We start from the raw sequence: 27892 nt of genomic DNA on the forward strand, positions 1-27892 counted from the left end.
TCAGTCAGAGCCACCCTTTACACAGCAGCTCCATATTTTAGGGTGGCTATGCCAAAAAGAAAAAAGAGAGAACAAAAGATAATGCAGATTAATATAAATTTTACATATGCCAATTTATTTGTATATATTTAAATTTGAAGATAATTACTAAAATTTAAATAGAAATGCAATACATTTCACCATAGTGGGGAAGATGTGAGCAGGTTAGCTGTTCAGTCTGCTTCCCAGGTGCTAAAAGTTAAAGAGCAACTTAAAGGCTACAGCTTTCCCTTGTTATGGTTCTTTATCTTTTAACTGGGCTCAGACCAGACTGCCATTCAGATATACTATGGTATGAATTTTTGTCTTTTTATATTGTAAACTGCCCTGTGTTTCTTGGATGAAAGATGGTATTGAAATACCACTACTACTACCACTACTACTACTACTACCACCACCACTACTACTACTACTACCACCACCACCACTACTACTACTACTACTACTAATCTAGGACTGCCCTTAGTAATGTAGGACACAAGGCCTACCATATTTGCACCAGAAAGCACCGAGGGTTCTGGATCAGGGTGTGTATTTGGCAAAACATACCATGAGAGAAGATAAAGCAGAAATTAAAACACCTTAATAGAAGTTTTACATTTTATTTATTTTCATAATCATCACAGTAATAAACACTAAAGTAGCCAAATGCCACATAAGTAGCATAGACAAATATATTTTATTTTTCAACTACATGTTGGCAGGTATACACACAGTGCAGTTCACCTCGCAAACACATAAAAGTTTTGTTTTGTAAATATAGATATATAAGTATTGAGGGCAATGATGCACAGAAAGATAAAAATATATCCAAACATTTATACTTCAAATCTGTGAGCAACACCAGCGCTGTACATGGATGTTATCAAACCCATTGCAAAAAGCCAAACTACAAATTATTAAAATATATATACTAGTTTGGGAGTGCTAAAGATGTTGTAGCCATTGCATATTCTTTGTGGTCACTGCCAGAATGACCAAACCAGATCAAATATTGAAAACTAACGCTAGCCTAAAAGCATTGGTTTTCTACCCCTTTTTATTCAATGCCAGTACTTATTTCCATTGAATTTAATTAGGGTTCTTCAAAATGTAAGTGCATATTCAGTACAAAGTCTACTAGATAAGTTTTAAAAGGGATCTGTTGTGTCTAAAGTGTGTATTGCATCCTGTTGGTTTGACAACACCCACCCACACCCAAGTCTACCAAAGCTTCTTTCCTGCAAAGCATTTAATTAACTGGTGTAATTAGAAGCACATCTGTGATGCTAATCATATAGTCGTATAGCTAACCATACAGCTCCATATATGGGAGCTTGGTATGGTGGCTTGAGGTGCACTATGGACAGAAGCTTAGAGAAAATAGCTTGAACAAGGAGCAAGGGAGAGGGGTGTCTATATACAAAACAGCTCCCCATGTTCTCAGGAAGGAAGAGAGTGCATGTGTGTAAGATCATTTTCCTGTATATATTGCTTGCTATTTTTGTATCTATGGATTGGTGCACAAATATGACCACCGTAGCCTGTTGTGAATATGGGTTAAGCAGATATATGCAGACTTGAGCACATACTATATAAGTTTTACGATTGAGCACACTTCAGTTTGCAGCTCAACACATTTGTAACGTAGCTGCTAGTGCAAGTTGAACTGCATGTTGAAACAATCAGACAATTATGTGCTACACATGTTGTTAATCCACACTGCGGCCACAACACACTTATTTTTGAGTAAATTTGCACAACTAAACGTATCACCCAGAACCAATTGAAGAATACCTATTGCTGGTAGCAAAAAGCTCAAGACCCTTATAGAAAGCAGTGCCAAGAAGTTATAGGACAGGAATTGTCTGTGGTATTATCAGCCTAATGGAGAAAACCAGATAGTTCGCTGAAGAGTGTGTCATAGCATACAGCATTATTGAGACTCTAAGGCAGGGTGGTCCAACTTCTCATACCAAGTGGACTGCAAGAGTGATTCAACATGAAGCCCACGGGCTGCACACTGCCTTGTCACACATGTGCAGGGAGCGGAAGCCAGGCTGAATTCTGAGGCTCCCCCAGCCCTCACACTGCTTTCCCAAAGCTGGCAAAGTGAGGTGGACTTTTGGGAGGCACCATGAGGCTCTGACAGGTACCTAGAGCCCTCCTAGCTCCTTTGGCTTTGGGAAGGAGGCTGGGGGAGTCTTCATGCCTCTCTCCCCAAGCTCAGTGCCTTGCTTAGCCAGCTTTGCAAGGGCAGCGCAAGGGCTGAGGGGGGTCATCAAATGTTGCTGAGAGCCGCCAAAAAAGGCCTCAAGGGTCACACATGGCCCCTGGGCCATGTGTTGGACCACCGTGCTCTAAGGGAATAAAAGAAACAAGGTGCTGTCCCGGGAGCAGGGAAGAAGTGGTTCTGTCTTTCCCTGCGGCTCATCATATGATGTTTAGAACAGTGGAGAGCCTGCTTGAATATATATCATTATTATAATATTGTCTCTGGTGGTAAGTGTCTAAATTCCCTGTTCGGTGGATAATATTGAGTGATAATTGCTCTTCTTGGGAATCAAGCAGTCATGCCATTAGTGAGAATGACCCCAAAGGGAGTATGACAGGACACGGATATTCATTTTTTTAGAGAAAATGGAAGGGGCTGCCATAGCAACATTGTTCCCCACAGTGTATTTTTATATACAGTACACTCATTCTCTCTTTCTCTCATTTCTCAATCCGGTTTTATACTATAAAACAATAACCATGCTGAAAAATCAGTCCAGAACTCAATGTTTTTAGATTATTTGGTGAATTTGCTGCTTACAAGATAAAGGTAAATACACTTGAAATTCTAGTAATATATATATTGTAGAATACCTTGGAGATACAAAGGCAAAAAGTATCTGGGCATTAAGATGATGAAATGTTTTTTTCCAAAATTATCTCATAACCAGCCTTAAGGAGTGATGAAAATTATTATGCCAAAATGTTGGTAACTATTTAGAGGTCTATCCATGTCTACTGATAATATCTTTTTGCCAGGAGTTATGGGCTAATAAAAGGCTCACACATACAGTTTAAAACAATCACAACTGAGAAAATTATGCAACAAAATTTGAAGAAAATAAACTAAAATATTAATGCTGAACAAGTAGACATTAAAATTCTTATGTATGCTACACTATGGTTCTAGATAATTTGTTTAAAATCTGGAAATCCAGTTACTTATGCTATTATGAAAAGCTGAGTATTATATAGATTTAAACTGTGCTCCACCTTCTTACTGTTGACATCAATATTTCAAAATGAGAAATCAAGAACAACATTTTCTGAGATATTGAAATTTGGAAAATATCTAATAATACAAGCAACAATAGTTCCATCATACCACCTTCAGTACCCTTGAAAAAATATATATTATCTTAAACTTACGTGAGCATTTGGATGAACTTATTTAATTGTAAATAAGCTCTGGTTTTAACCCAATCATGTCCAATTATTAATCATTCTCTGTTTAAAAATAATTCTAAAAATCTGATTCTCACAGCCTCTCATTGCAGCTAAATACAATTAGTTCAAAAGTTATAAAAATGGTCTTTTTCAGTCTCACAAGAGGCAATTCATTTCATTTCAATATAATTTCCATTCATAACAAAAAAGATGTAAAAGAAACATTTTCATATTTAGATGACCATAAAGAGGACATCATTTTTAAGAGTGGACTCAGGTGTGCTTTTAGAAGTCCACTGTCCAGACTCTTGGCATGGTGAGTGAATGCCTGAAGTTGCCCTAGACTCCTTCCTTCATTTAGCTACAAGCTAGCTACAGTCTAGCAAGAGGTGGGGTTATCAGTATTGCCGACTCTCCTTTCAGTCACAAAGCCTTATTCTCTGAAGCCAGCAGTGCATTCTCTTCAGGCCTCAGAAGTGCTGAAATGAGAAGCATAAACCAGTGTGACAAAAGAGTCGGCTCTGTTTTGGTTTTTTGCCAAGCTCGATCTCATTATAGCAAATACATATGCACATGGCGCTAACTTGGGGGCTGGATGTGCTCATGCAGTCGTTCAACCCCACACTCCATAAGCACCAGGGGCTGCATGCAACCCATGCTGCTTCCCAGCCTGCCCACTCTGCTGACAGGGATGGCTACAAGACCAGCCTGGGCTGTACCACCTGTATGGCCAGCACAGGATATCCTGGAGGAAAAAGGTACCTGCCTTTTCCAGGGACACTTCCCAGGCTTCCAGCTGTGTCCTACAGCTCTGAACCAGGAGCGCAGGTGGCTGCCATGAGGATGTGCCCTAGAAAATAACTGTTTAGCAAGCAAGGCACCTCATAACTGTGTGTAAAATATATTTCCTTACCTAAAACCTCTGATTTCATAGATCCTATATATATTATTTATCAAACTCCTAATCAGCACTTAATTTGTGGAAAGGGGGCACAAATGTACTTGGGGCAACTGAAAGCCTAATTTATTATATTCTTGAAAAGAGCCTATTTCATCACCTTTGTAATACTATACCTCTTTGGGGGGAAAATATTCCAGAAATAAACCTCCCATGGTACAGTTAACACACATGCCCAGGAGCAATATAGTCCCCATCAACATTAAAAATGCTGAATGGTATACCATTGTCTCATTTTCTCTTTCTTTCTCCCTTTCTTGGAAACTTCCATGCTATTCCCTGACTAAAATGCAGGAGTGTGTCCTAAGCACTTACTGAAAGCAGGATATCCCAGTGCAAACCCGCCAAATGAAGCAGAAAATATACGCATTGCCTGTATGATAGGCTTTGGTAATCAGAACCAATGTTTTAAACCATATTCAGTCTGATTGGTGTTAAAAAAAACACCTTAAAAATATTCATATCTTCTTCACTCACATCTAGGGGCGAGTTCAATAATGTGACAGTTTCACCATTCAGTTCTCTACTTACAGCAGCTTTTTCGTGCTGCAGTAAACATACTTTGGATAGCACATGGTAACTATCATGAAACCCTCAAATTATATGCCATCCCTAGTCAGGATCCATTTCCTCCACACATTCACTATGCCGCTGATTTGACTGGATATTGTCACTCTAAATATATCTGTGCAGCTTTAGAGTTCAGTACTCACTTCTCTTCGTGTGCAGAGGCATTAATGACAAAAGGAATTTCTACCCTGTCTGTCTTCCCCAAGATCAAGTGATACTTTTCAAGGTTTATCACACACTAAAATTAGAGGGAATATAAGAAAACAAATTAGACAACAGGTTAAGATCACCTCAGTAAAAGAAAATAGGGGATACCAAAAGTTGGGAGGGGAACAGAGTTTTACCTTCAAAGATTTCAGTGTCTGTAACCCCAGGGAGAAGTTTTTATCATTATCTTCTGGAAAGGGAGAGAAACATGTTCAGACAGAGATAAAATGCTATGATGAATCAATCTAACACATACACGAGCTCATACTTCCATGAGATGTGTTAGTGCGGTAGAGGGGTCCCTGCCAACTCAATTTGTCTAAAGCAGCTGAAGAAGAACCTGCTCTTCCCTCAACTTTACCCTTCCTAATAGTTCAGTCACTATGTAAATCTAATCCTTTGCTTGTTCTGTGAAGCCAAGTATTAATCAATAGTGCTGAAGGATGTATTAATTTCTTTTCTTTTCTGAATTTTCTTTTCATGCAAGTAACCATTCTTTCTGTGACCTGTTCCTTATATCTAAGTCACTGAATTGATTCCTCTGTAGAACAGTGATAAGAAATCATTGCTGATGGCAAAGAATTCGTAGTGGTCTCAGGGTAGTTTCTGTTGAGCCAAATTTAGAATTGTAAAGGCTGTCATTTATACATGAGAGGTGCCAGTACTGCCTGGAAATAATACTCTATCATTATTATTATTTATTTTAGGGTTTAGTATATCACTATGACACTTAACAGTTAAAAATTTCAATGCATATAGACTCATATATACTTATTATCCAAATAAATATATAAATATTTCTAATACAGTTATATAAATTATACTCTGAGTTTGTAACCCTGCCGCTTAATCCCAGAACTTTGTAGTCTGATTGTCTTTACTTGATGGTGCGGGGAAAGCATATTGAGAGGTGCTTAATAACTTTAAAACTTTCAAATCTTCTAAGAGAACATGATTCTGCATGCCCAAATTAAGCTAGGAAAAACAATGTACTAACTATAATCCCCTTCTTGGTCAGTCCCCAAAGCATTCCTGTCCAAAGCACAAGCTTAAATTCACATAGAAATGTGTGAAATTGAACTTATAAAGTAGCTGGCTGGAGGCAACTGAAAGATAGTTTTAAAAGGCAATTGGAAAAAGGAATTCCAACTTCTGGTATATGTACTTATCCCACTTTCATCACTGGTAAATGGGTTTTGCAGGACTTCATATTGTTTCAGAAACCTACAAACTGTTTTTGACCAGAGGCAACAGTGAGGCTAAATAGAGTTTTCTCAATTAGACTTCCAAGGATCCTTTTAAACTTGAGGAAGTAGGGATTTAAGCTGTGTTCTCGTACATTCCAAGCTTGTGTTCCATTACTGAGGATGGGTCCTTCCACTGTGAGTCACTTTAATCCAATAGGGTTGGGTCCAGAGTGAGTTAGTTGCACTTAGAGGATTGGAATTAATGTTGGTTAGTTTTCATTGAAATCAGCGGCAAGTAAGGCTTTTGCGTTTTCCTTTTACAAAGAGTTTATATCCTACCCTCCCTCTGAGGATCTCAGGAAAGCAAACATGGTTCTTTATCCCATTTTATCCTCACAAGAACCCTGTTACGTTGCAAGGCAGTGATTGACCCTAGGCCATCCAGTTAACCTCATGGCTGAGTGGGTATTTGAACCTGTCTTCCCAGTCCTAGTCCAACATGCTTAACAGCTCTAATGGGAGTTGTAGTCCAAAACAGCTGGAGGGCACCAGGTTGGCTAAGACTGTTTTAGCCCACCTTCCCTAACCTGATGTCCTCCAGATGCTTCTAGACTGCAGCTTCCATCTGCCCTAACCTGCAGAGCCAGTAGTCATGGTGAAAGATACTCTAACAAGTATGCCACACTAACTCCCCTAAGCTCGACTAATTCAGTCTGGATCCAACCAAATAGATTTAAAAAAAAAGGAAACTGACAGTGAATTGAGAGAGGTTTGGCTTCTCAGGGTACAACCACAACATATTTTTGTAATCTCAATCCAACAGATTTTAGAAACAAGTCAAAAGCCTCCCAAACCTGTTTACCAAATAAACTTAGAAATTGCACCATAATGTACAAAAATAGGTTTGCCTGAACCTGCCTGAACACTCACCTGCCACAATTGCTGAACAGTCCACATGAATAGTCCCCATGGTAAGAACCAGGTGTTCTATGTGGCCAATCACTTTCATACTGTGTGGCAATGAAATCTTCTCTCCTTCGGGCTTAAAGGGTTTCATGTGCTCCTTTAATCTGCACAAGGAAAAAGTCACTGGGTTTACGTCAGGAGTTTGTTCATTTTAGGATGCCAGTACTTGTATTGTGTTGTATCCTGGAACGGAGCATAGTCATTCCTATTCTGTAATTAGTATCTGATACAGATAAATAATTATTTTTATACAGCTTTATATTATTTGCTGTTAACCATACACCTAGATACTTTACCTTTCTTTCAATCTTTAGTCCTGACACATCTTGTAATTTTTGTTCTCATCATTCATATTTTTTACCAAGAGTTTGATTTGTCTGTATTAATCTTAAATCCTGCTACATCCCCCCCTTTTTTAACTCTTGTAATTCTTTCGGGGTTGACTCTGTTGGTTCTTCTACAGATATCACTACATTGTCTGCAAATGCTTTTAATTTATATTGTCTTGGTCCCACTCTTATACTTTTAATTTCTTGGTTACATCTTATTCTTTGTGCCAATATGTCTAAAATTCATATGAACAACAAGGGTGACAACGGGCACTTTCAGAGAAAGAAGAAAGCACGGATGTTTTTGCTCAGTGGCAGATTGTGCTAGCCTGACTCGTGGGAAAAAGGAACAAATTAGTAAGACATTAAAACCTGGCAAGCCTTTTGTCTTTCGCTAATACATAATGTTCTACTGCTCTGTCAAGTAACATTTGAGGATTATTTGGATTCTTTTCATTTCTTACATGCCCCCTCTTTACGCTAAACCAAGACCACGTCTGGGGAATGCTCAAGAAGAGTCTAGCGATTTTTCTGATCTACCAGAACTACCATCCAGCTAAAAATGAGAATTCTTCCCTCTGTTTCTTAGACTTGTTTTCTCTTAGGGCATTTTCATCACTGTGCTTACTTCAGCAATTGGATGAGCTCGGATAGGATATCTAATCCCTGCGGATCAAACCCACTGGGGAGTTTAGTCTGTGCTAATTTCTTGCCCCATTACATAATTGACAAGGTCGGGATGGTGCGTTCTGGACACCCGCTTTCCTGCAGCATCTCTAGAGGTGTCCTTGAATAATGAATCTCTTCCAGGGCTGCATCCCATGCTTTCAGCCATGCTCTAACAGCATCCAAACAGGGTTATGGGCAACCACCATGTTTGGACCTTCCTAGGGTGACCAGAGCAGAGTTTCTATAGGGAAAAGAAAAGCTGAGCATGATGGAATTAGGCAGGCGATTAGATGAGACAGAGAGAGCTGGGGAAATGTATACATCTCGGGGATCTTTTAAAATTAGATGTTACATTTAAAATGTTGATTATATAAACATTTAGTTATTTATTTTTAAAAGGGTTTTTTTAAAAAATGCTTCTGATATCACAACATACTATTGGCTGGGCTCTTACAGAATCCTTCCTTTTCATTTTCTTTCAGTGGGGCCTACACAGGAGACAGTGTCTCGGTGGATTTGTGACATTCCATAGGGTCAAACCAAGTACTTCTGAGGGAACTCACAATTCCATAATGCTTGCTATTCTTTCCTCCTCACCCTTAGCTTTGTCCTAACAGTGTGCCTGTGCTGGACTGACGGTTTTTTGTTTTTTTAAAAACAGTCTGTCCAACAGCTATAATTCCTTTCATTTTCCATGAGAACCTACTTTCATTTGTGCCTCCTTTGTGGTATTTTTCTACTGCACTGCTTTGCAATATGAGTCATCAGTGACTGATTTATGACCTATGCAGAGATGAGTCAATGCTAAAGGCACTTTGATACGGTTACTTTGAAGAACCCATTCTCCTATCTATTAAATGAGCTAGATGGATCAGAGCAAAAGACGAGAAAAATGCTCTACCCATTTCCTCAACTTTTTCTTCCTTTGATCTTCCAACAAGTTAAATATGGTACAGTGTATGACCAGTTCCGATAGCTAAGACGCCCAGTCCTTTATATAATTTGCCATCGTTAAATATTCTGATTAACATGTTAATAATTTCCATAGCCCTTTTCTGCAAAGTACATTGCAATTACTTAATGTGTATTTTGTGCTTGATAATTAAATTGTATCCCACCCTCCATGCAAAGAATTCAGAACAGCAATCCTTTTACTTGGCAGGCAGAGACTGCCTTAGTCTTAGAGACTAACTAGTTTGGGCCCGATCTTCTATACTTCAGATTATTAAGATCTGCTTATAGGAGATAAGAATGCTTCTATGACATGGGCGCTGATCGCAGTGCACTCGTGCCTGCCTTTTAGTTAAACAAGTCAGTGTATGAACCCATGTTAATTTTTATTGCCTTGTCAAGGAAGATCTCATTTGGTTAGCTAAAGTTTAAACATTTATCAGTGTGTTGGCATGGAAGCATGCTCTGTTCTGCCCTGGTTGGTAGACAGTACTTCTGGCTGAGATACATGGCTAAAGAACAGATCACCATATGGTGAGTACTACATTCAATGTTCCCTCTCCTTCCTTCCCTCCTCCCCAAGAAATATAGGCTCCAATTTCCCTGGCACAGGTTAAGATTGCACAGTCTGAGCACACAAGGTTTTAAGATAATTTCAAAAATTAGAGCAGACTGGAGTTCAACTCTCCCCACTGTGTCACAACAACTGAATATAAAAACTCTTCTGACAAAGGCCCACATTCATGTGCTGGGTTGTGGCAAGGCTTACACACTCCTTATGTGCTCAGAGGCACTTTTTTCATTTGTATTTCACATGTTTCAAGATAGGGCACTGATACTGAAAATGGCTCAGCTTAAGCGCAAGGGTGGAATAGAGTCGGTCACGACTGGACCTAATGGTCAGGGGTCCCTTTACTTTAGGAGGAAGAGTGCATGACCTTCAGAGACCTTGTTTTGATGGGAAGCAGAACAAGGGAGGTGGATCGAAATTGAGTATCTTGGGCAAGGAGATGGCTGCCCCAAACCCTGAACAAGAGTACTCCACACTCTTGGAACAAGAGTACTCCACACTCAATCAACATCATGTTATGCAGCCAAAGGCCGTAACAATAAGAAAAAATAGACAATATCGTATCTAAAAAGGAGGAATACAAGCTAACAGCTATAAATAATTAGCAAAGACATCTATCATCACCTTTGCAATTAGCAACATGGATTTTAGCTGCTGACATACCAAACAATGCATCTGAGTGGATTGCCAGCTGGCGGAGAAAAAGAAATGGGCCTGACCTGCTCTTGTCTCTTTCATAGCATCTTGAAAAGCAGGAATTAGCAAGTTTTTCACAAGATGGAAACACACATCATCATCTGCTAATTTGCTGCAGATCAAACAGCCCTTAAAGGCACCTTAGCAGGGGCCAGATCGAAAGCAGGCAACTCAATCTCCTAGCAGTTGGCTTTAGAGTGGTTATATAGAGGGCAGAACTCCTGCACTTTTAATAGTTGTATAGAAGAGGGAATTTCTGCAGATACAGCTTTTAATCTCATTTGCATCTGACTGCCCCCATTGTTTGATCAGTATTCCTGTAACAAGATGTTTATGAGAAACTTAACATGAGATACACTCCAAAAAGGAATTCCAACTACAAACATCAGACAACATCTTCCCTCTTTTGGACACAGTTGTAGAGAGGGCTCCAAAGCACCATAGCCACAGACACAAAGTTATTCTCATAGCAGAAGTGGGCAGAAGGTAGACTTAAGGTCAAAGTATAGAGACAATTTTCCTGGCTTGCTAATATTTTCATATCACTGCTGTTAAAAACACAGTTACAGTAACCAGTTTGAAAAGTTGGCAAACCTACTTTCACGTTGCAACACCCTAGGAAACTGCCTTATCCCAAGCCCATCTAGTTCCTTGATCTATCTAGTTCAGTATTGTTACCACCTAGTTCAGAAGTGGGGAACCTGTGCCACCACCCCCCTGACACTGTTGGGCTGCAATTCCCATCAGCATCTGGGGTGGCACAAGTTCTGCATCCCTGGTCTGCACTAGCTGGCAATAGGTAGGTGCCCAGAGTGCTATTGCACTTACATCATGTTGGTGAACCTCTCATAGGCGTATGGTTGGCCTTTGTGGGAAATTAATCCTGGACTTGATTGTTGGATAACACCATAGACCGAGGTTTTTCTGATGTTCATAAGTTTCAGTCAGGAGTCTTTCCTGCTCTTCTTAAGACTCAATGGCTGCTTTGCATGTAAAACATCACCACCACTAAGCTACAACCTTTCCCTGTTGAATGAGAACTCACTCTAGAACAGGCATAGGCAAACTCTGGCCCTCCAGATGTTTGGGACTACAATTCCCATCATCCTTAGCTAACTGGACCAGTGGTCAGGGTTGCTGGGAATCGTAGTCTGGGGAGCTGGAGTTTTCCTATGCCTGCTCTAGAACAAAATTGTCAACTTTTTGTCTGGCAGTCCTTTACCTTTAAAAGTTATGCAACAGATAGAAATTCAACAAGTACTCAGTTTCCTGGTGTGGGAAAAAGCATCCCCAGTGGAATTTGTGTCTGCCATCCAGCTCTTAAAGGTACAGAAGCGTGCTCGCCAAGTCAGCACAGTGCAAATGCATTAGTGAAGCAGATCTGGCACTCCCACTGGTAGATTTGCAATGCACTAACCTGCTCCCTTTCCCTGTCCATCTTGGTGTGCAGCAGTGAGGTCAGGTGAACACTGTCACATGCTTTTAACTAACAGTCTAGAAAACGAACTCCTTACCCTAGTCGCTCGAGACATGCAGATGATATGATATTGCTCTGACATCCAGTATCAACCACAACTTGCAGTTCCTTCCCAGCGCACTGTTGGGGCAAAACAGAGTATTTGAAAGAATCAACTGACAGCTTCGATTTTTATTTGTGCTGTAGTGTAGCATTCTGGAAACAAACACCCCCCCCCCCATTGTGATCTATCTGTGGAACCCTTTTTTGTATCACCAGTGGAGGGCTGATTTCTCATTTACTAATTCTACTCTTGAAGAAATTCATTCTCCAGCTTCACACGTGAACACTCATCCAAGTTCAGTATTCCATCAGCCAGGATGTGCTTTTCATAATCTCATCCATTTTATCTGCCTATCTTATGTATGGCTTGGTTCACACTGTGCATTTTTTCTCCACATGATGGCTCCAGGCATGTATTCATCCAGCAAACATGAAATGTAACCCCACCACACACTGTGGAGACAGATGCAGCTGCTAAGAATGATCCCCCATGGTCACAATGGATTCTTAAAAATGCTGCTGTGATCACAGATATTGCCGCCGCATAAAGCTTTGGCTGTATTTGGGTTCAGCCACATAGGGAATTGGGTGCAGCATTCTCACTGTAGTGGAAGACTGGCTGAAATATCAAATGTAGGCCCATGAAGCATACCTGGCAACACACCAGGATGAGGTCTTCTTGCTCTGTTTTCTTTGGGCCATCCAGTTTCATTTGATTCAGTTTATTTGTCTGGAGTGAGAGTTCGTTCTTCTGAGAGCAGCTGCCCCGGTTGTGGCGCAACCTGGACATGTTTGTCTCCATCAACCGTCTCTGGAGGATGTTGTGTGGTTGCTTAAAAAAAGAAAAAGAAAATCAGGGTAGGGGGAAATATAGGTTGATTGAAACCAAACAGTTGAAGAATGCTGTCCTTTAAATACATGCATTATTTATGCAACTAAGGAAAAAATATTTTGGCAGCATTAAATATGTATGTTTGTATCTAAACACACACATACAGTGTGACAAAGTATGTGGCCCTTTGTTGTTGAAAAGTCTAAGAACAGGACTCAGCCTAAAATCTGTGGGATAACAAGCCTCCTATAACCAACAAGGTTAAGTCTAATTAATGCATGAAGGGGTTAAGACCATAGAGTTAGCTGTCCTGGCAGGTGTAGCTCAGCTTGGGAGAGAGTAGGTAATCAAGACTTTATTCCCCTTAGTCTGTCTGAGAAGCTCAGCATGTGAAGAGTCTAAACTGGTTACTTCAGTTTAGCTGAATGGCTCTTAAAAGCAACTCTTGAGTTCCTCTATCAATAATTTAGGAACTTTCACCACTGTAACTAAGTCAAGTTTCGTTGTCTGTTCAGCTTTTTCTGAATGCTATATGGAAAACACATGAATCAGACCTTCGAAGAGTTTGTAAGTAATTTTTAACTTATCAAACATGTGGTGTTTTCCTATACTGAGGAAGAGGAGCATTTTGCAACTCATATGAACATATTTTAAAGGTCTAATTGCCTATATTTCCACGCTTTACTTTGCTACATATTTTGTGTTTTTAAAACTCTGCTTGGGTTCTCTCACTGAAGAGTACTTTCCCCAAACCTGAATCTTGCCATCTAGGGAATTCTCCTTTTGTACCTATTTTTTTTTCTTGCAGTCAACAAAGTCCTCATCCCAAAGGTTCTGCATGGAGAAAATGGCAGGCTGAAATTTATAAAGGAGTGGATAATTTCTGTTGTCATTCAGTATTTACAAATGGTGGTTCAAAGATATTTCAGGACATTTTGACATATTTAGTTGCTTGGATGAGGAAAACAATTTCACATACAGGGGACAGGAGTGCAATTTGGGGAAAAAGCATTATCACTAATTTTCTAAAGGAGAGTATATTTATCACTAAAGAGTGAAGCAGCATGTAAAATTTAGTAAGTGGCATAAATATGTTGCTATTATTTAAATGTGTGCACAACACAGTAAGCTAATGTCGGAGATATTGGGGAAATAATTTTTGAGGATGTGGTTTTGTGGTGCCCATTCACTGTTTTCTCTGCATTAGAACAGCTCCAATCACAGGTATATCTGGGATTTTATGTGGAAAATTTAAAAAGTTCAGTTGAGTTCTGTGGACTTGCTGGGCAGGTTTTTCATTTTGCCTTTGGCTCTGGGATGCTGAAGATATTTTGCTCAGTTCTGAAGGCATGCAGACACTTGCAGCCTGGAAGTTTCTGAGTAAACATGCATTGGATTGAACTGCATTTATTATTAGGGATGCCTTTAACAACTTCATGACATTCAAATTCCAATTGTGTTGCTTTCCAACTGCTGCATTTCCATACTGGAAAAAGCCATAGCCATTAAAGACATAGAGCTTCCCTGAACAAAAGTGAGGCTGCTCTAATTGTAATACTGTATATCCTACATAAGTAGTCTTATAGTACCGGAACAGGGAATATGAGTGCAAAAGCCAGACCAGGATAAAGATATACTATAAAGAATCAGGGGGGTCTAGTATTTCCATTTTCTGCTTGGTAGTACATGACAGGATGAACATTCTCTCAGCCTTGGGACTCCCCATTTCTTGGGACTTGGGATGCAATGGTTGCAATAATTCTAAATAAAGACTAAATGCAAAGTTCAGACAATGTTTATTTGATTTGGCCAAACAAATTACTATTGAGCAATTATTACTCTTAGTGCCAAGACTTTGTAGCTGTGGGCTTTCCCCAATCCCTTCCTTCTTCCTTGGACTCTCTTCTCATCCTCCTCCCTCTCTCCTTCTTTAGGATGAAGTGCCTCATTCTATGCACTTTTACTCTCTCCTTCTTCCATCTTCACTGTTGATTGTGTTATTTTGTCTTAAACTCTTATAGTAAATCAGCCCATGTCAATCCAGTGGCTTTTAATGTTTATTTGTTGAGTTTTACTATATAAAACTCTCTAGCATTACAAACTTGATTTTTAAAAAAATCTCATTCATGACATTATTGTACAGTTTACCATAAATTCTGAGGGAGCTCCCTTTCCTCTGTTTCACCTGACTACCCAATCAAGGCACTTTCTTCCTATCCCCCACCCCCATAGCACTGGAAGGGTCTTTTGGGAATACTGTATTGGGCCGCTTCAGCATGTGGTAAACGCCCTCCGTATAAGAACCAATTTTATGCAGTTTTACGATCAGCCCATTGAACAATTTTCACATCCCTCATGTGGAAGAATGTGTTGTTAAGCAGATCTGGGTGGTTTGAACCAGAATCAGCCTCATGAATGTTGCAGTGAATGTTCTAATTGACTGCAACTCACCACGTCCTGAAAGTAGAATGAACTAAGGGGGTGTTGTGAATTACAAGATGGAACAAGGGAATGTTCACCAGGCTGCTTTTGACACTGAAAAACACACATCAGTAATCATTTTGAGAATCATAGAGAGTACTCTTTTAAATTTAACAAGCTTTTTTTATTATTTTCCTCTATCCTGCTTTCTGTCCTTTCTTCACAAAGTAGAAGTGTTTAAATATCATGACGCTGACTTTTTATATATAAAACACACACATCCCTATTTAATGCCCCTGTCCTTTCTGCAATCTGTGACATAGCACTGTTTTGAAGCCTTTGAATATTCACACCTGGAGTAGGGTTGTGGGTGTGAGCATGTCACAAGGGAAACAACTGAGAAAGAAATGACACAAGGGATCGCATAAAGAACTTGAGCCGCTACATCCTAAAGCAGTAAATTATATTTAAAGGGGTAAGCCAACATAACGACAGAGAGTGATAATAAAACAAACTTACTCTCTCAGCACTGTATGGAACAGTACTAAAAAGCACACTGGAGTCTCTCTCACATCTCACATCACTTAAAAATGTTAATAGGAAGAAGAATTCAGAAGTGGACTCAAACATATGCCCCAGAATCAAAGCAGCCTTCACATTCACATAAAACACCAATTGAAGCCTCAGGCCTGAATACAATACATACTCTCTCCAAGTTAAGGAAAACTGTATTTCTGTGAAGTAACTAACTATTTCCATAATGGAACCCTCAGGATCCTTGTCAGATTTGAGGTTCTTTGGAGGAAACCATGACAGGCAAGCTACTATGATAAGTTTATAGGATGGCTGTGCCTGCTGTGGTTCTCTCTTCTTCTGCTATTCCTAAATTTCCCATGGATCTCCTGGTTCAAGCTATATTATCTAGCAAGAATCATTTTGTGTCTGCATCTAACATAAATATTCCACAAAGCATTCCCAGCACCAGCTTCTTTTTCTTTGCTATCCAGTTCTGTGAGAACCGCTGGTGTCTTGCAGTTACTCTTGACAGAACTAGACTGCACATGCCTTAAGGCAAGATTGGGGAATTCTTTTGTTTCTGCAGGCATCAACAAACTAAGCACTCAGCAAATATACATTAGACGATGAAAGGACAGAGGGCAAAGCTATAAATAATATTTCTCTATCACACATAGTATACTCCCTAGTTGTACAATAAGAACGCACTATATATATTTCAAACAACCACCTCTGCTAAGCTGGTGAAAGAGACTGGCCCATGCCATGCTGGCTGGGGGCTGATGGGAGTTGGAGTCCAACATTTGGATAGTCACATGTTCCCCATTCCTATTCTCCTTCTCATTGTCCTTTCCAGAGATATCTCAGAAATATTTCCAGTGGCTTTTACAGAAAACCTTTTACACAGCTCTGCTTATAGTTCTTTGGACCTGAAGGGGAATCATAGATACATAAGGTGGTAAAATACACATTTTTGCATATTTTCACTAATGCTCGCCTCTTTATGCATGACTTCCCCAATACACCTATTTTTGGTGACATATTTTTGAGTGGATAACTACATTGCAGCATTCGGAGAAGTGTGAATTTCAAAGAAAAGCTTTGTCCTAGTTTTGCATATTGTTTTGGGAAGTGTGAATTAGGTAGGTTTGCACTAAAATGTGAAGTGACCCATATTTCTTCCCCATCCTAAGCCCATACACACACTTTTTTCGCAACAATGGGCATTTTCCTAATTATATAACTTATTCCTGAGTACTTTAGTGCAGGTTGGTAAGATGCAAAAGAGGACAATATTCCTGGACCCTTAAAGGTTGTATGAGGAGTGACATTCAGTAGGGTAGCTTGTCATGCAACCATTAACTTTAGCATGACCTAGAAATAGATAGCAGAAGTATATAGGTAGAGAACTGGAGCCTTGCAAATGAAATAAACTTCAGGGGGGAAATGCTGAAAAAGCCATGGAAGTAAAATGCAAGCAGCCAATATATACTGTGTATATTAGATTATGAGTCATGATAGACAAGTAACATGATATTTTAGTTAACTAGCAATCAGCATAATGAACAGGCAATAATTGCTAAAAATTAGTATGTGTAATGTAACATTTAAAGCAATATTTCATACTGTCTTGCATATCTGCACTATCTTGTTTGACCTTTTAGTTATTCTAGACATAACCCACACACAATATACACACAAATAACTGTCTCTATAGGAAATACATTTAGAAAATATGAGCAAGATACAAAAAAATGCAAACAAGAAGAAACTGGGCAGTGAAAACCAGAAAGATATAAGAACCGCAGTAAAAAATCATCCAACAGAGGCTTCCTGAAAACGAAGATTTGCACTTTGGAAAAGCTTAGAGCTCCCTTTATCTGAATCTTCAGATTATCTGAATCTCCAGATTATATATGTATACATATGTTGCCCATACAACATGTTAATAACAGCAAATCTAAAACAGCAATACCATTTATCAAGTTGTGTGATGTTTTAAATAAAAAGGGAATATAATGCATTAGTTTATGCATTCTGAATGTTCTGCAGGAATGGACTATAAGAATGGAGAAGGTTGGACAGTAAATGAAGTGGATAAAATAATCTGGCAAGGAAACACAGTCCATCAGCGGGTTGTTTCCAAGGAAGTGATCTTTTTCCCTGGCAAAAACTAAGGGGTGAGACCATCTGTCTTTGCCTCAATTTTTTAGTTAAATCTATACTTTGATATTTCTGCTAGCATCCCTCTACCACACAGCCAGAATTTATAAAGCATGGAATTTATATGCAGAAAAGGCCTTCCCAAATGATCTTTACAACCCTGGATTTTATTTTTACCACTATGTTAACTAGCTTCAATCTAAACACTAGTTGTACAATATCCCCTTTGGGTGTTTTTCATGGAGAAAGGCTCGGGATGTAATTTTTCTTTATTTTAGTGAGGGCTTTGATAAAATCCCCCGTGATATTCTTGTGCAGAAGCTGGTAAAATGTGGCTACAAGGAGTTAGGTGGATTTGTAGCTGGGTGACTGACAAAACGCAACGAATGCTCACAAACAGTTTTTGTCAGCCTGGGAAAAAGTGATAAGTGGGGTGCTGTAGGGTTGTGTCCTGTGCCCAGTGTTCGTTCAACATCTTTATAAATTACTTGGATGAAATCAAATTTGTAGATGACACTAAACTGGGAGGGGTAGCTAATGTCCAGTTCTGGCTATCACAATTTAAGTATATTGAGAACCTGGAACGTGGCAAAAGAGGCTGACCAAGCTGATAAAGGGTCTGGAAACCAAGCTATATGAGGATTGATGGAGGGAGCTGGGTTTGTTTAGCCTGAAGACGAAAAGACTGAGAGGTGATAGGATAGCCATCTTCAGATATCTGAAGGACTGTCCCATGGAAGATGGAGCAAGCTTGTTTTCAGCTGCTCCAGAGGGTAAGACCTGAACCAATGGATTCAAATACAATTAAACATTAGGAATAAATTTCTGGTGTAATAGTAAGGACTATTCAACACTGGATTGGATTACCTTGGAAGGTGGTGGACTCTCCTTCATTGGAGGATTTTAAGGAGAAGTTGGAGGGCCATCTGTTAGGGATTCTTTTGCTGTGATTCCTGCGGTGCAAGGGATTGGACCAGATTGCCCTTGGGGTCCCTGCCAAGTCTACAACTCTATGATTCTATGTGTACAAAGCGGGAGGCCACATGTGAGAATTGTTGAATGCATAGACTACAAATTCTTGGCTGCAGCTCCTTGCCTTGGGATCAAGCTGAATGATAGATAGGTGTGCTTCATTTTTCTCTTACATGGGGATAAGGGAATAACTTCTCCCGAGTACCTCCTGTTAGGTCTCTGTGAGAACAGGATGGGCCGTGGTTATAGGTTCAGGTAAAAAATAGGGGGTATGGTCCCCTCACATTTTTCTGGGCGCCCCCCCCCCGCGCCCTTCAGATTGCTACCAGTGGCTGCTGGGAATGGCAACATAGGGACATGTGGAGCTGCCTTATATTGAGCCAGACGATTGGTCATCAAGATCAGTACTGTCAACACTGACTGGTGGTGATTCTCCAGGGTTTTTGACAGGAGATGCCAGTTACTGAACCTGGGCAATACCTTTTGCATACAAAGCATGAGCTCTACTTCACAATTGTTCTAAGACCCATTTGACCTGAGCATTATAGTGCTGTCCTAGAAAGGCTGCCAATGTTGATAAGAAAGATGGAGAGGTCTGTCTTGTTAGTGATAATATGGCAGGGAAAGTCAGGTGAGTTTCTGCAAAGACTCTCCTCCCCAGAGGGGAGGGGAGTGGTTGTGGACGGGAGCTCCGACCCCGCCCACGCAGGGGCGGGAGCCCCTGCTCCTTCCGGCTCACCTGGCCGGCGCCGCACGCCCAGGAGGCGGCTCCCACCTGGAGCCGCCCGTAGAAGGGGCGTGCCTGGCCGGGATATATTCTGGCGCCGGCCCCCTCTTCGGCCTCTTTCCACGTCGCCACTCCGCGAGTCACCCACCCTCCACTCCCTCTAGCTCAGGGCTTAAGTTTTCCTCTGGCCTTGCTATGGACCTTAGGTTGGTCGCCCGGTTGTCTGGGGGCCTAGTAGGAGTTTTTCCTGTTGGCATTAGGCCTATGGGTTTTTTCGCCTACCTCGTAGCAACCGTCACAACTTTTGTGGTATTGGTGGGTAGGTTAGGCATTGGATTTGGGTGTTATGCTGTGTGGGAAGGCTAGGTGTGGCCATCGCCTACGCCTTCGATTTGGGTATTCCGTTAAAGGAATCCGGCGGTCGTGTATTCTGTCCGATGCCTGCTTGGCTGGAGGCCATGGCACGACCCCCGGTGACATCAGGGGTGAGCCTATAGTTGGATAGGCATCAACTGGCTCCATCTACTCTACTGATGATTCAACCCCTCTGCTGTGGTCATCCAATGCCTAAGCCAATACCTTTTCATTGCAGTAACCAATAAAGTTGTGGCCTTTTCCTTGCCCATAAACCTTATACCACGCGTCTTTGTGTGTTTATTTCCACCACACGGGGGTTGGGGGTCCTCGAACCACAATCAACCGGCTGTTTTCCGCTAACATGGAACTACTAGTTCAGGGGCCCAAACCTCTTTCTTGCTGGAAATCCCGCCTGCCTGGCTGCCATTGGCCTTTTAAGAGCTCATTCTGGAGTGGAAACATGTTTCAGATTGCAGCCCTGTAACTGCCTTTTTCTTTTTAAAAAGTAACAACTGTAAGCATTTTAAAAAAAAGAAATACCGGTAGATTATAATGTCACATGTACTTTAGCCTTAAACATGTTTTCTCTCTTTTGTTTAATGTGCCTATTATTATTTATATGTGGTTGGGAGATGTGTGCAAGTAGGTAGCTCTGGGTGGGAGGAGAGAAAGCAAACACCACAGCTTCATTTATATAAAGGAAATAAACCTTCTGATGCAGTAAATCACAATAAATGCTGTGACAAAACTGGGGGACAGAATTTACATCAGGAGGCATGGATATGTGGCAAAAGTGTCATTATTTGTGTACCTATAAATTGATTATTATATATTAAGAACTTGTGTTGAAGCAATATTGGATTTATATCAGTCAGAAACACTAATTCCAAAGATGTGTGCCGTTACAATTCTTTACAGCGGTTTGCTTTGTGCCAGTAGAGCTATATACAGTACCTGACTGTGCTGGATGTCGGCTGCAATCATAGAATCATATGCCTGGTTACTCCCATTTATTAAGAATGCAGTTTTGCATGAAAATAGAGGGTGCTGTGATGTTTAAACAATTTATCCCCAGTCCTGTCTCTGCTCTGCCCCTTCTCTGACCTCTTCTATAGTTAACAGTTTTGCATAACACTGCCACACTTTTATTTACTGAAGCCAACCGCTGCTAATGTAGCAGGTGGGCTATTGCACTGTGTTAAATTGTGGCAGCATGCAGATTCCACAGGTTGTGATGTGGTTCTTTGGTGGCACAGTGGCAGCCATGTATTCCATCTTACTCACTGGCAGTGAGTTTGTTCTGTTACAAGAGAACCAATTGCAACTTCTTGCTGGAAACTTCATTTTAATACTGTATTATCAGTAGCAAGAACAAATCACAACCTTTCTTTTTTTTAATCGTAACATAGCAAGTGTTACTTTTGAGACATACAAAGAGGTTGCATATTGATAAAAGCTGAATCCTATAAATGTGTATAAATGCCCTGAGCTAGCTGGCCATGTCGAACTGCAGCTTCCATTTCCTTGGCTTTGAAAGCCTTCACTCGATCTTCTAGACTTGGAAAGGTGTTAAGATGGGGAGCAATTTTCCGAAATTGTGGCATGATCCACGGAGGATCTTTCTTTACTGGCATTTGATATTTCCTCAGCATGACAGCCCGTGTATCATACATCTTTCCTCGCCTTTTCTTATGCTTGTTTTCTTTAACATATACACAGTTTTTTCGGTTCTCCTCCACCCATTGGTCCCCAAACTTATGTTGAAAGACATCTATGAAGGGGGTGGAAGGACGATAGGGCCTCCCATAGGTCATGGCATCGGGAAGACGAGGTGGATCCCTTGGGAACCTATCCCCATCAGCTCCTTTGCGGCGCACATCATGGTGCTGGCGATACAGGTAGTGTTCCTTTGCTGTGAAAAGACCAGCTTTTATTCCTCTATAGTTCATGACTATGTAGTCCTTTGGCTTCTCCTTCTTTTTGGTGACAGTGGGTGTCATTACCCGCCAGTTCCCTATTGCTTCAGGCATTCCTCCGTCAGTCCCGCGTAGAGTTAATCCATACACAAAATCTGAACCAGGAATCTTTGCACACCTTCTGAGGGTCCTTCCTAGCTCTGGCTTTAGAATGAGGTGGTTCTGAAACATGGTGTCTCTCACCAGTCCAAGCCTGTCATTTTCTGTCCCTGGTTTGATATCATCCCTGGTCAGTGGTAGCAGTGGGGGTGGGCAAATGTCACTAACGCTGGCCCTCCTCTTCTGCTTATCAAGGTACCTTCTTACGAATGATTCCATTGCTGATCAATAAGTAGTAATCAAACACCTCATGCGCTCCCTCTCTCTCTCTCTCTCTCTCTCTCTCCAAACAAATATTTAATGCAGGCCTCTGTGGTCACTTGAGTGTAACCTGAAGCCTTGGGGTGACATCACAGACCATGCAAAATTTATTGTTGTGATTCACTGTGTCATCAAACCCTGATCTATTCATTCAGTAGATGTCAGTAAGTCACTCAATACAGTGTGTGTGTGTGTGTGTGTGTGTGTGGTTGGAGAGGAGGGAGGAGGGCATTTTCAAACGAAATGATGTTCGTTAAACAGGAGGATGGTTATCTCAGGTGTTTGACTTCCATTTTTAGGAAAGTTAACACTTAATTTCTAAAGCATAGGTGGCTAACACTTTTCAGGACAAGAACTACATTGACCCATAGCTAAGCTTCTGGGTACTTTTTATCAAAGTGGGCAAGTGTAAATGTTGGCATGGACAAAGCAAGTGGATGTGGCTAAAGTGTAAAAGTGGGCTCTATTAAATATAAAATTATTTAAGCTCATTTATTCTTCCTTATTAAATTCATGGAGCAATAAGCATTCCTCCCCTTTTAAACTGCCACATGCTCTCTAGTTTGTACTCTGTCTCTCTGCCTTCTGGCTCTGAACTCTCACAACTAAACAGGTGAAGCACTCTGTGCTTTCTATAGTTTCATAACTTCAGCTGCTCTTGAAAATGACGTTGAGAAGCTACCTCTGTTTGGAAGCCATCAGTGTACAGGAAGTGCTGCTCACAAAGATTGTAAAGCACTGCAGAAGGGCCCTCTATAAAGAAATTTGGGGGAATTGTTTGGTGACCCATGGAGTAAAAACACAATGAACACATTTTTAGGACTTGCACAACAGAACCATCAGTTCAAGAAATATTGTATTCCAGGTCAACAGAAGTATAGTGTCCTACTCAAGAGAAGTAAAAGTACTGCTCTATTCTGCCTTGGTCAGACTGCATCTGGCATACTATGCTTATTTCTGGGCAAAACAATTTAAAAAAGATATTGACAAGCTGGAACATGTGCAGAGGATGGCGACCAATATTATCAAGTGGTTAAGGGAGCTGGGTATGCTTTGGCTGGAAAAAAGAGACTAAGAGGAGATAGGATAAAGTAAAGGTAAAGGGACCCCTGACCATTAGGTCCAGTTGTGACCGACTCTGGGGTTGCGGCGCTCATCTCGCTTTATTGGCCGAGGGAGCTGGTGTACAGCTTCTGCGTCATGTGGCCAGCATGACTAAGCCGCTTCTGGTGAACCAGAGCAGCGCACGGAAACGCTGTTTACCTTCCCACTGGAGCGGTACCTATTTATCTACTTGCCCGTTGACGTGCTTTTGAACTGCTAGGTTGACAGAAGCAGGGACCGAGCAACGGGAGCTCACTCTGTCGCAGGGATTCAAACCACCGACCTTCTGATCGGCAAGTCCTAGGCTCTGTGATTTAACCCACAGGAGATAGGATAGCCATCTTCAAATATCTAAAGGGCTGCCAAATGTTTTCTCTTGCTCTGGAGGGCAGGACCCGGACCAACAGATTCATGTTACAAGGTAGGAGATTCTGACTAAACATCAGGAAGAACTTTCTGACAGTAAGAGCTGTTCAACAGTGGTCTGGACTCCCTTGGAAGGTGGTGGACTCTCCTTCACTGAAGCAGAGGTTGGATGGCCATCTGTTGGGTGCTTTAGTTGAGATTCCTGCATTTCAGGGGCTGGGACTACATGATCCTTAGGGTCCCTTTCAACTCTACAATTCTATGATTCGGTGATCTTCAACCACCAAAATTTGGGAAGGGTTCTCTGGAGGGGGCACAAAAATGTCTTCTGGATGCTGGATACAGCTACAGGCCATTGGTTTACCACCCCTGCTCTAGAAAATGCTAAAGAAGTCTTTACACCACTAATTTGTAATCTTTGTACAGGGAGTTTTATGCAAAGCCATAGATACGGTATAGCACTAAATGCCCCATCCCTCTCCCTTTACTAGTTATATATTTCAAACACTGTTGTTCACCTCTGAGTATATTGTGATTACTACAGGATGATTTGATGTGTAGGGCTCTAGCAAGTGCATTGTAAGACTTAATTTCAGTGGGGTTGTGTCAAATGACTACTGGTCCAACTTGGGGGGAATGGCATATCCTTGATGCAGTATTTACCCCAAATGATATGAGGAATGGACTGACAGTATATGGGGTGCAATTTTCTCCTCTGTGGTGGTCAGACTATACGTTTTGAAGGTTGGACTGGAGTGTGAATTCCCAGAGTTTTAAATTAGAGCAGAAATCATAGTTTTGGCCAGTACTTGTTCTGAGGCTAAAGCCTGGTATGGTTTTTAGAAACACCTCCTATATATTAAGCAAAACACTGCCACTTTCCATTTTCACTGTTACACATCTAATCCTAAATTCTGGTGACATCAAAACTATACACGGTTAAAGTTTTTTTGTTTTTTAAAAAGATTCACTATATTCATCTTATCGTCAAATGTTGTGAGTAGATAACATATAGAACTCGGGGTGGGGGGGGGATAAAAATCAGAATGGACACAACTTCACTTCCTGCTCAAATAGATTTTCATCCTGTTTTGTGTCTCTAATGTATGCTTCTATTTTCAAAAGCTAGAAAGCTTTGCAGATGTATGTTGTAGAACTCAAAGGAATATAGCTTCCCCTTATGTGGGAGACAATAGACTTGACTGAGGGCCAAACAAATGAACATCATCAGGAACGCAGCCACAGTACTCCTCCCCACCCCCACCCCCCAAAAAATATTCTATCAAGGTCATGAAGCTAAGGGAATAATTTTAAAAACCCTCTCCCCAACACTGCTTTTGCTGCTTGGTACCATTCGGAAACTGCTATCTGCAAAAGACAAAACAGGCAATGCAGCAATAAGGCCCCAAAGCTGCAGTTCTGAACACAGTTCCCTGGAAGGAAGTTTCACTGAAATCAACTGGAACCATGTTGAAGTAGCAGGACTGGAATTTACCTTAATAAAGAGAAGTTAAAGTACAAACTCAGGAAGTCATCACCTGTGTTTGATCTCCAGTTTTCTTATTACAAAACTACGCCTAATCTGATCAACTCACCAACTGACCAATTCACATATCTAACATTTGTACAGAATACATTGAATTGACTATATATCAATATGGCTGAATAAGGCCATCTTTTCTTTTCTTTTTTAAATCACAATGCAAAGGATGCTTGATTGCACTTGCAAGCATGGCTATATAAACGTTATGTCAGGGACAGGACTTTGGGATAGAAGTCCAGGGTCCTGCTCAACAGAATGAGCTGGGGTGGCTTATTACCACATTTTGAAGTATGTTTTTTAATTATACATTTCCATCTTAAAAGCCCCCCATAAGACCATAAAGTCCAGAGTTCAGAATTACCTAGCTGCACCACCAAATATAAACTATTTTTGATACCAAAAACAGAAAACATATCTCATGTAAAGCTCTTCCCCCACCATTTCCTCGGTCTTTATCCTCCCTCTGCATCCCCAACAGCTTAATTAAAATGCTAATTTTCTATGGCTTCCAAAGGCAACAGAGATCATTATCTTTAAAACACCACTAGAATCAACAGACTAAAATGTTTTAAATCCATCCTTTTAATCTTATGTTTTCTTGATATAGATTTTTACACACACACATATACACACACAAACAGCATCTTACGGTGTCTTTTGAAGTCCCCAGCTTTTTCAGCCCATCTAATGGTAGCAGGTCAGCCGAGTCCTTGTGGTTAAACTGCACTGCCTGCTTCATTCTCCTCTGTTGTCGGAGAGATGCAGCTTCCCTCAGGTCCACATCCTTTCTGTCTGTTAGGAGCCCTGAGTAAAACATCTTTCCGATCTGTCTCCTCTTGTCTGCCTTTCTTTCTCTCCAAAGCTGCTGCCAAGCGTCTATATGGAAACAAATGCCCCGGCGATCTATTGTGGTGGACTTTATAACAGAATCCGCGTGACGTTTTTGAGAACAGCAGGTATCCCAGCCAGTGCGGCGTAGTAAAGGAGGGGTTATGTACACTGCAATATGTTACACACATCGAATATGGCATGAGTTGGCTCACAATCAGTCTAGGAATTACCAGCTTCCTTTTGAGGGGGCGGAAAGCAATGTTTTGCTGTACTAGGCTGTCTGTCTTGCATCTTTCACTCGCAGCTTGGGCTTTTCAAGGAAAGAACTCTTGATAAAATGAGCTAGCGTTTTCTTTCAAAATAAACAGATGTGACCTTCTAATTTTATTTTATTTTTAAAGGCAGTCTGGTATATGTTTAATATGTATATATATTTAAAAGCAGAACCATCTGCTGCAGATGTATAAACCACAGACTAAGGTGTGCTTTCAAAATCAAAAGGCTGTGTGCATATACTGGCTTCCCTGCAAGAATCCTCAGACACAATATAGCTTAGTTAACGCTGCCAATATACAACACACGTGCAAGTCATTTAAGGCAGCTTTGGGTGCATGCTTATCGCACCAAACTCAGTGCTGCTTGGATGTGATACTGGAAATAGGATAAACAAGTGGAACTTATACCAAAGCATTCAGTATGCCAGCCAATATTCCAGTGTTCCAGCCGGCCAGCCAGCCAGCCAGCCTTTTTCACAATATTCCATTCCATTTCACCTCACACTCAGTTTTCCACCCTGTTTCCAGGTGGAAGCAATCCCAGAAGTGCTTGCTTTTAGCACCAAATTTAAAAGCCCCCCCTTGCAGAGGAAGCACAATCAAAGGCTTCCAATTGTTCCTTATAACCATGGCTTTACCTGCCACACAGGTGGTAGGACACCCCATGTGGGGCAGAAGGGTAGGGCTGGTGAAAAACTGGCTTATGGCCCAAATTAGGGCCTCTGAACATTCCCCAGGGAGATTTGCCTGGTGCCTTCGTTACATATCTTTAAGTGCCAAGCAAAACCATTCTTCTCCTCCCAGGTCTTTGGCTAATTATACAATCTTTGCCCTTGCAAATTGTGTGTGGCAGTGTGTGTGTGTGTGTGTGCGTGTGTGTGTGTGTGTGTGTGTGAGAGAGAGAGAGAGAGAGAGAGATTGTTTTGTTTGTGTGTATGTATAAGTGTTTTTGTGTTTTTATATTGTACACTGCTCTGTGATCACCAGTAGAAGGGTGATATGTTAATTTAATAATGATGATAATATTAATAATGATAATATTATGAAATTTGGGCTACGGGCCGGAGGTTTCCCATTCCTGACATATGAATGTTAAGAGTAATTTCATGGAGCCAGCCTCGCAATGTATCATGATCACACCTTTAGTTTTGATTCTGTTCCCACCCTTGCCAAGGCAAGGAATTGTTCTCATCCAGTCCTATATCAAGGCCAGACATGGGTCTAGTGCAGCCAGTGCCACACCTGCAGGTGTAAAGGAAGGGTAGAGCAGTGTATCATCAATGTACAGTGGTACCTCAGGTTAAGAACTTAATTCATTCCGGAGGTCTGTTCTTAACGTGAAACTGTTCTTAACCTGAGGTACCACT

The 27892-nt window shown here is 40.9% G+C and overlaps 3 protein-coding genes across 5 annotated transcripts in view; all 3 read right to left on the bottom strand.

Annotated features, from left to right (window-relative positions):
• DENND5A (DENN domain containing 5A) overlaps positions 1-27892 on the bottom strand; it is a 609609-nt gene that overhangs the window by 458184 nt on the left and 123533 nt on the right. The gene's annotated exons all lie outside the window — the stretch shown is intronic.
• Positions 628-26287, bottom strand: NRIP3 (nuclear receptor interacting protein 3). Of its 3 annotated transcripts, XM_083410076.1 has the most exons (8): positions 26069-26287; positions 12735-12914; positions 12078-12160; positions 7312-7451; positions 5332-5384; positions 5131-5225; positions 4226-4309; positions 628-3938 (listed from the first exon to the last, which is right to left on the bottom strand). In XM_083410076.1, exons 1-8 carry the CDS (start codon positions 26234-26236, stop codon positions 3923-3925), a joined length of 819 nt encoding a protein of 272 aa, XP_083266202.1. In that variant the 5' UTR covers positions 26237-26287; the 3' UTR covers positions 628-3922. The 3 variants fall into 3 exon arrangements, with proteins under 3 accessions (XP_083266202.1, XP_083266203.1, XP_083266201.1); XM_083410077.1 differs by lacking the exon at positions 4226-4309; XM_083410075.1 differs by lacking the exon at positions 628-3938 and having other exon boundaries at positions 3958-4309.
• On the bottom strand, positions 21396-22473 carry LOC310663071 (cilia- and flagella-associated protein 77-like). Its single transcript, XM_083410664.1, has one exon. The coding sequence runs from the start codon at positions 22362-22364 to the stop codon at positions 21534-21536; it is 831 nt and encodes a 276-aa protein (XP_083266790.1). The 5' UTR covers positions 22365-22473; the 3' UTR covers positions 21396-21533.

Source organism: Podarcis tiliguerta (genome assembly GCF_965153285.1).
Source record: "Podarcis tiliguerta genome assembly, chromosome: 1".
In the NCBI taxonomy this organism is placed as follows: domain Eukaryota; kingdom Metazoa; phylum Chordata; class Lepidosauria; order Squamata; family Lacertidae; genus Podarcis; species Podarcis tiliguerta.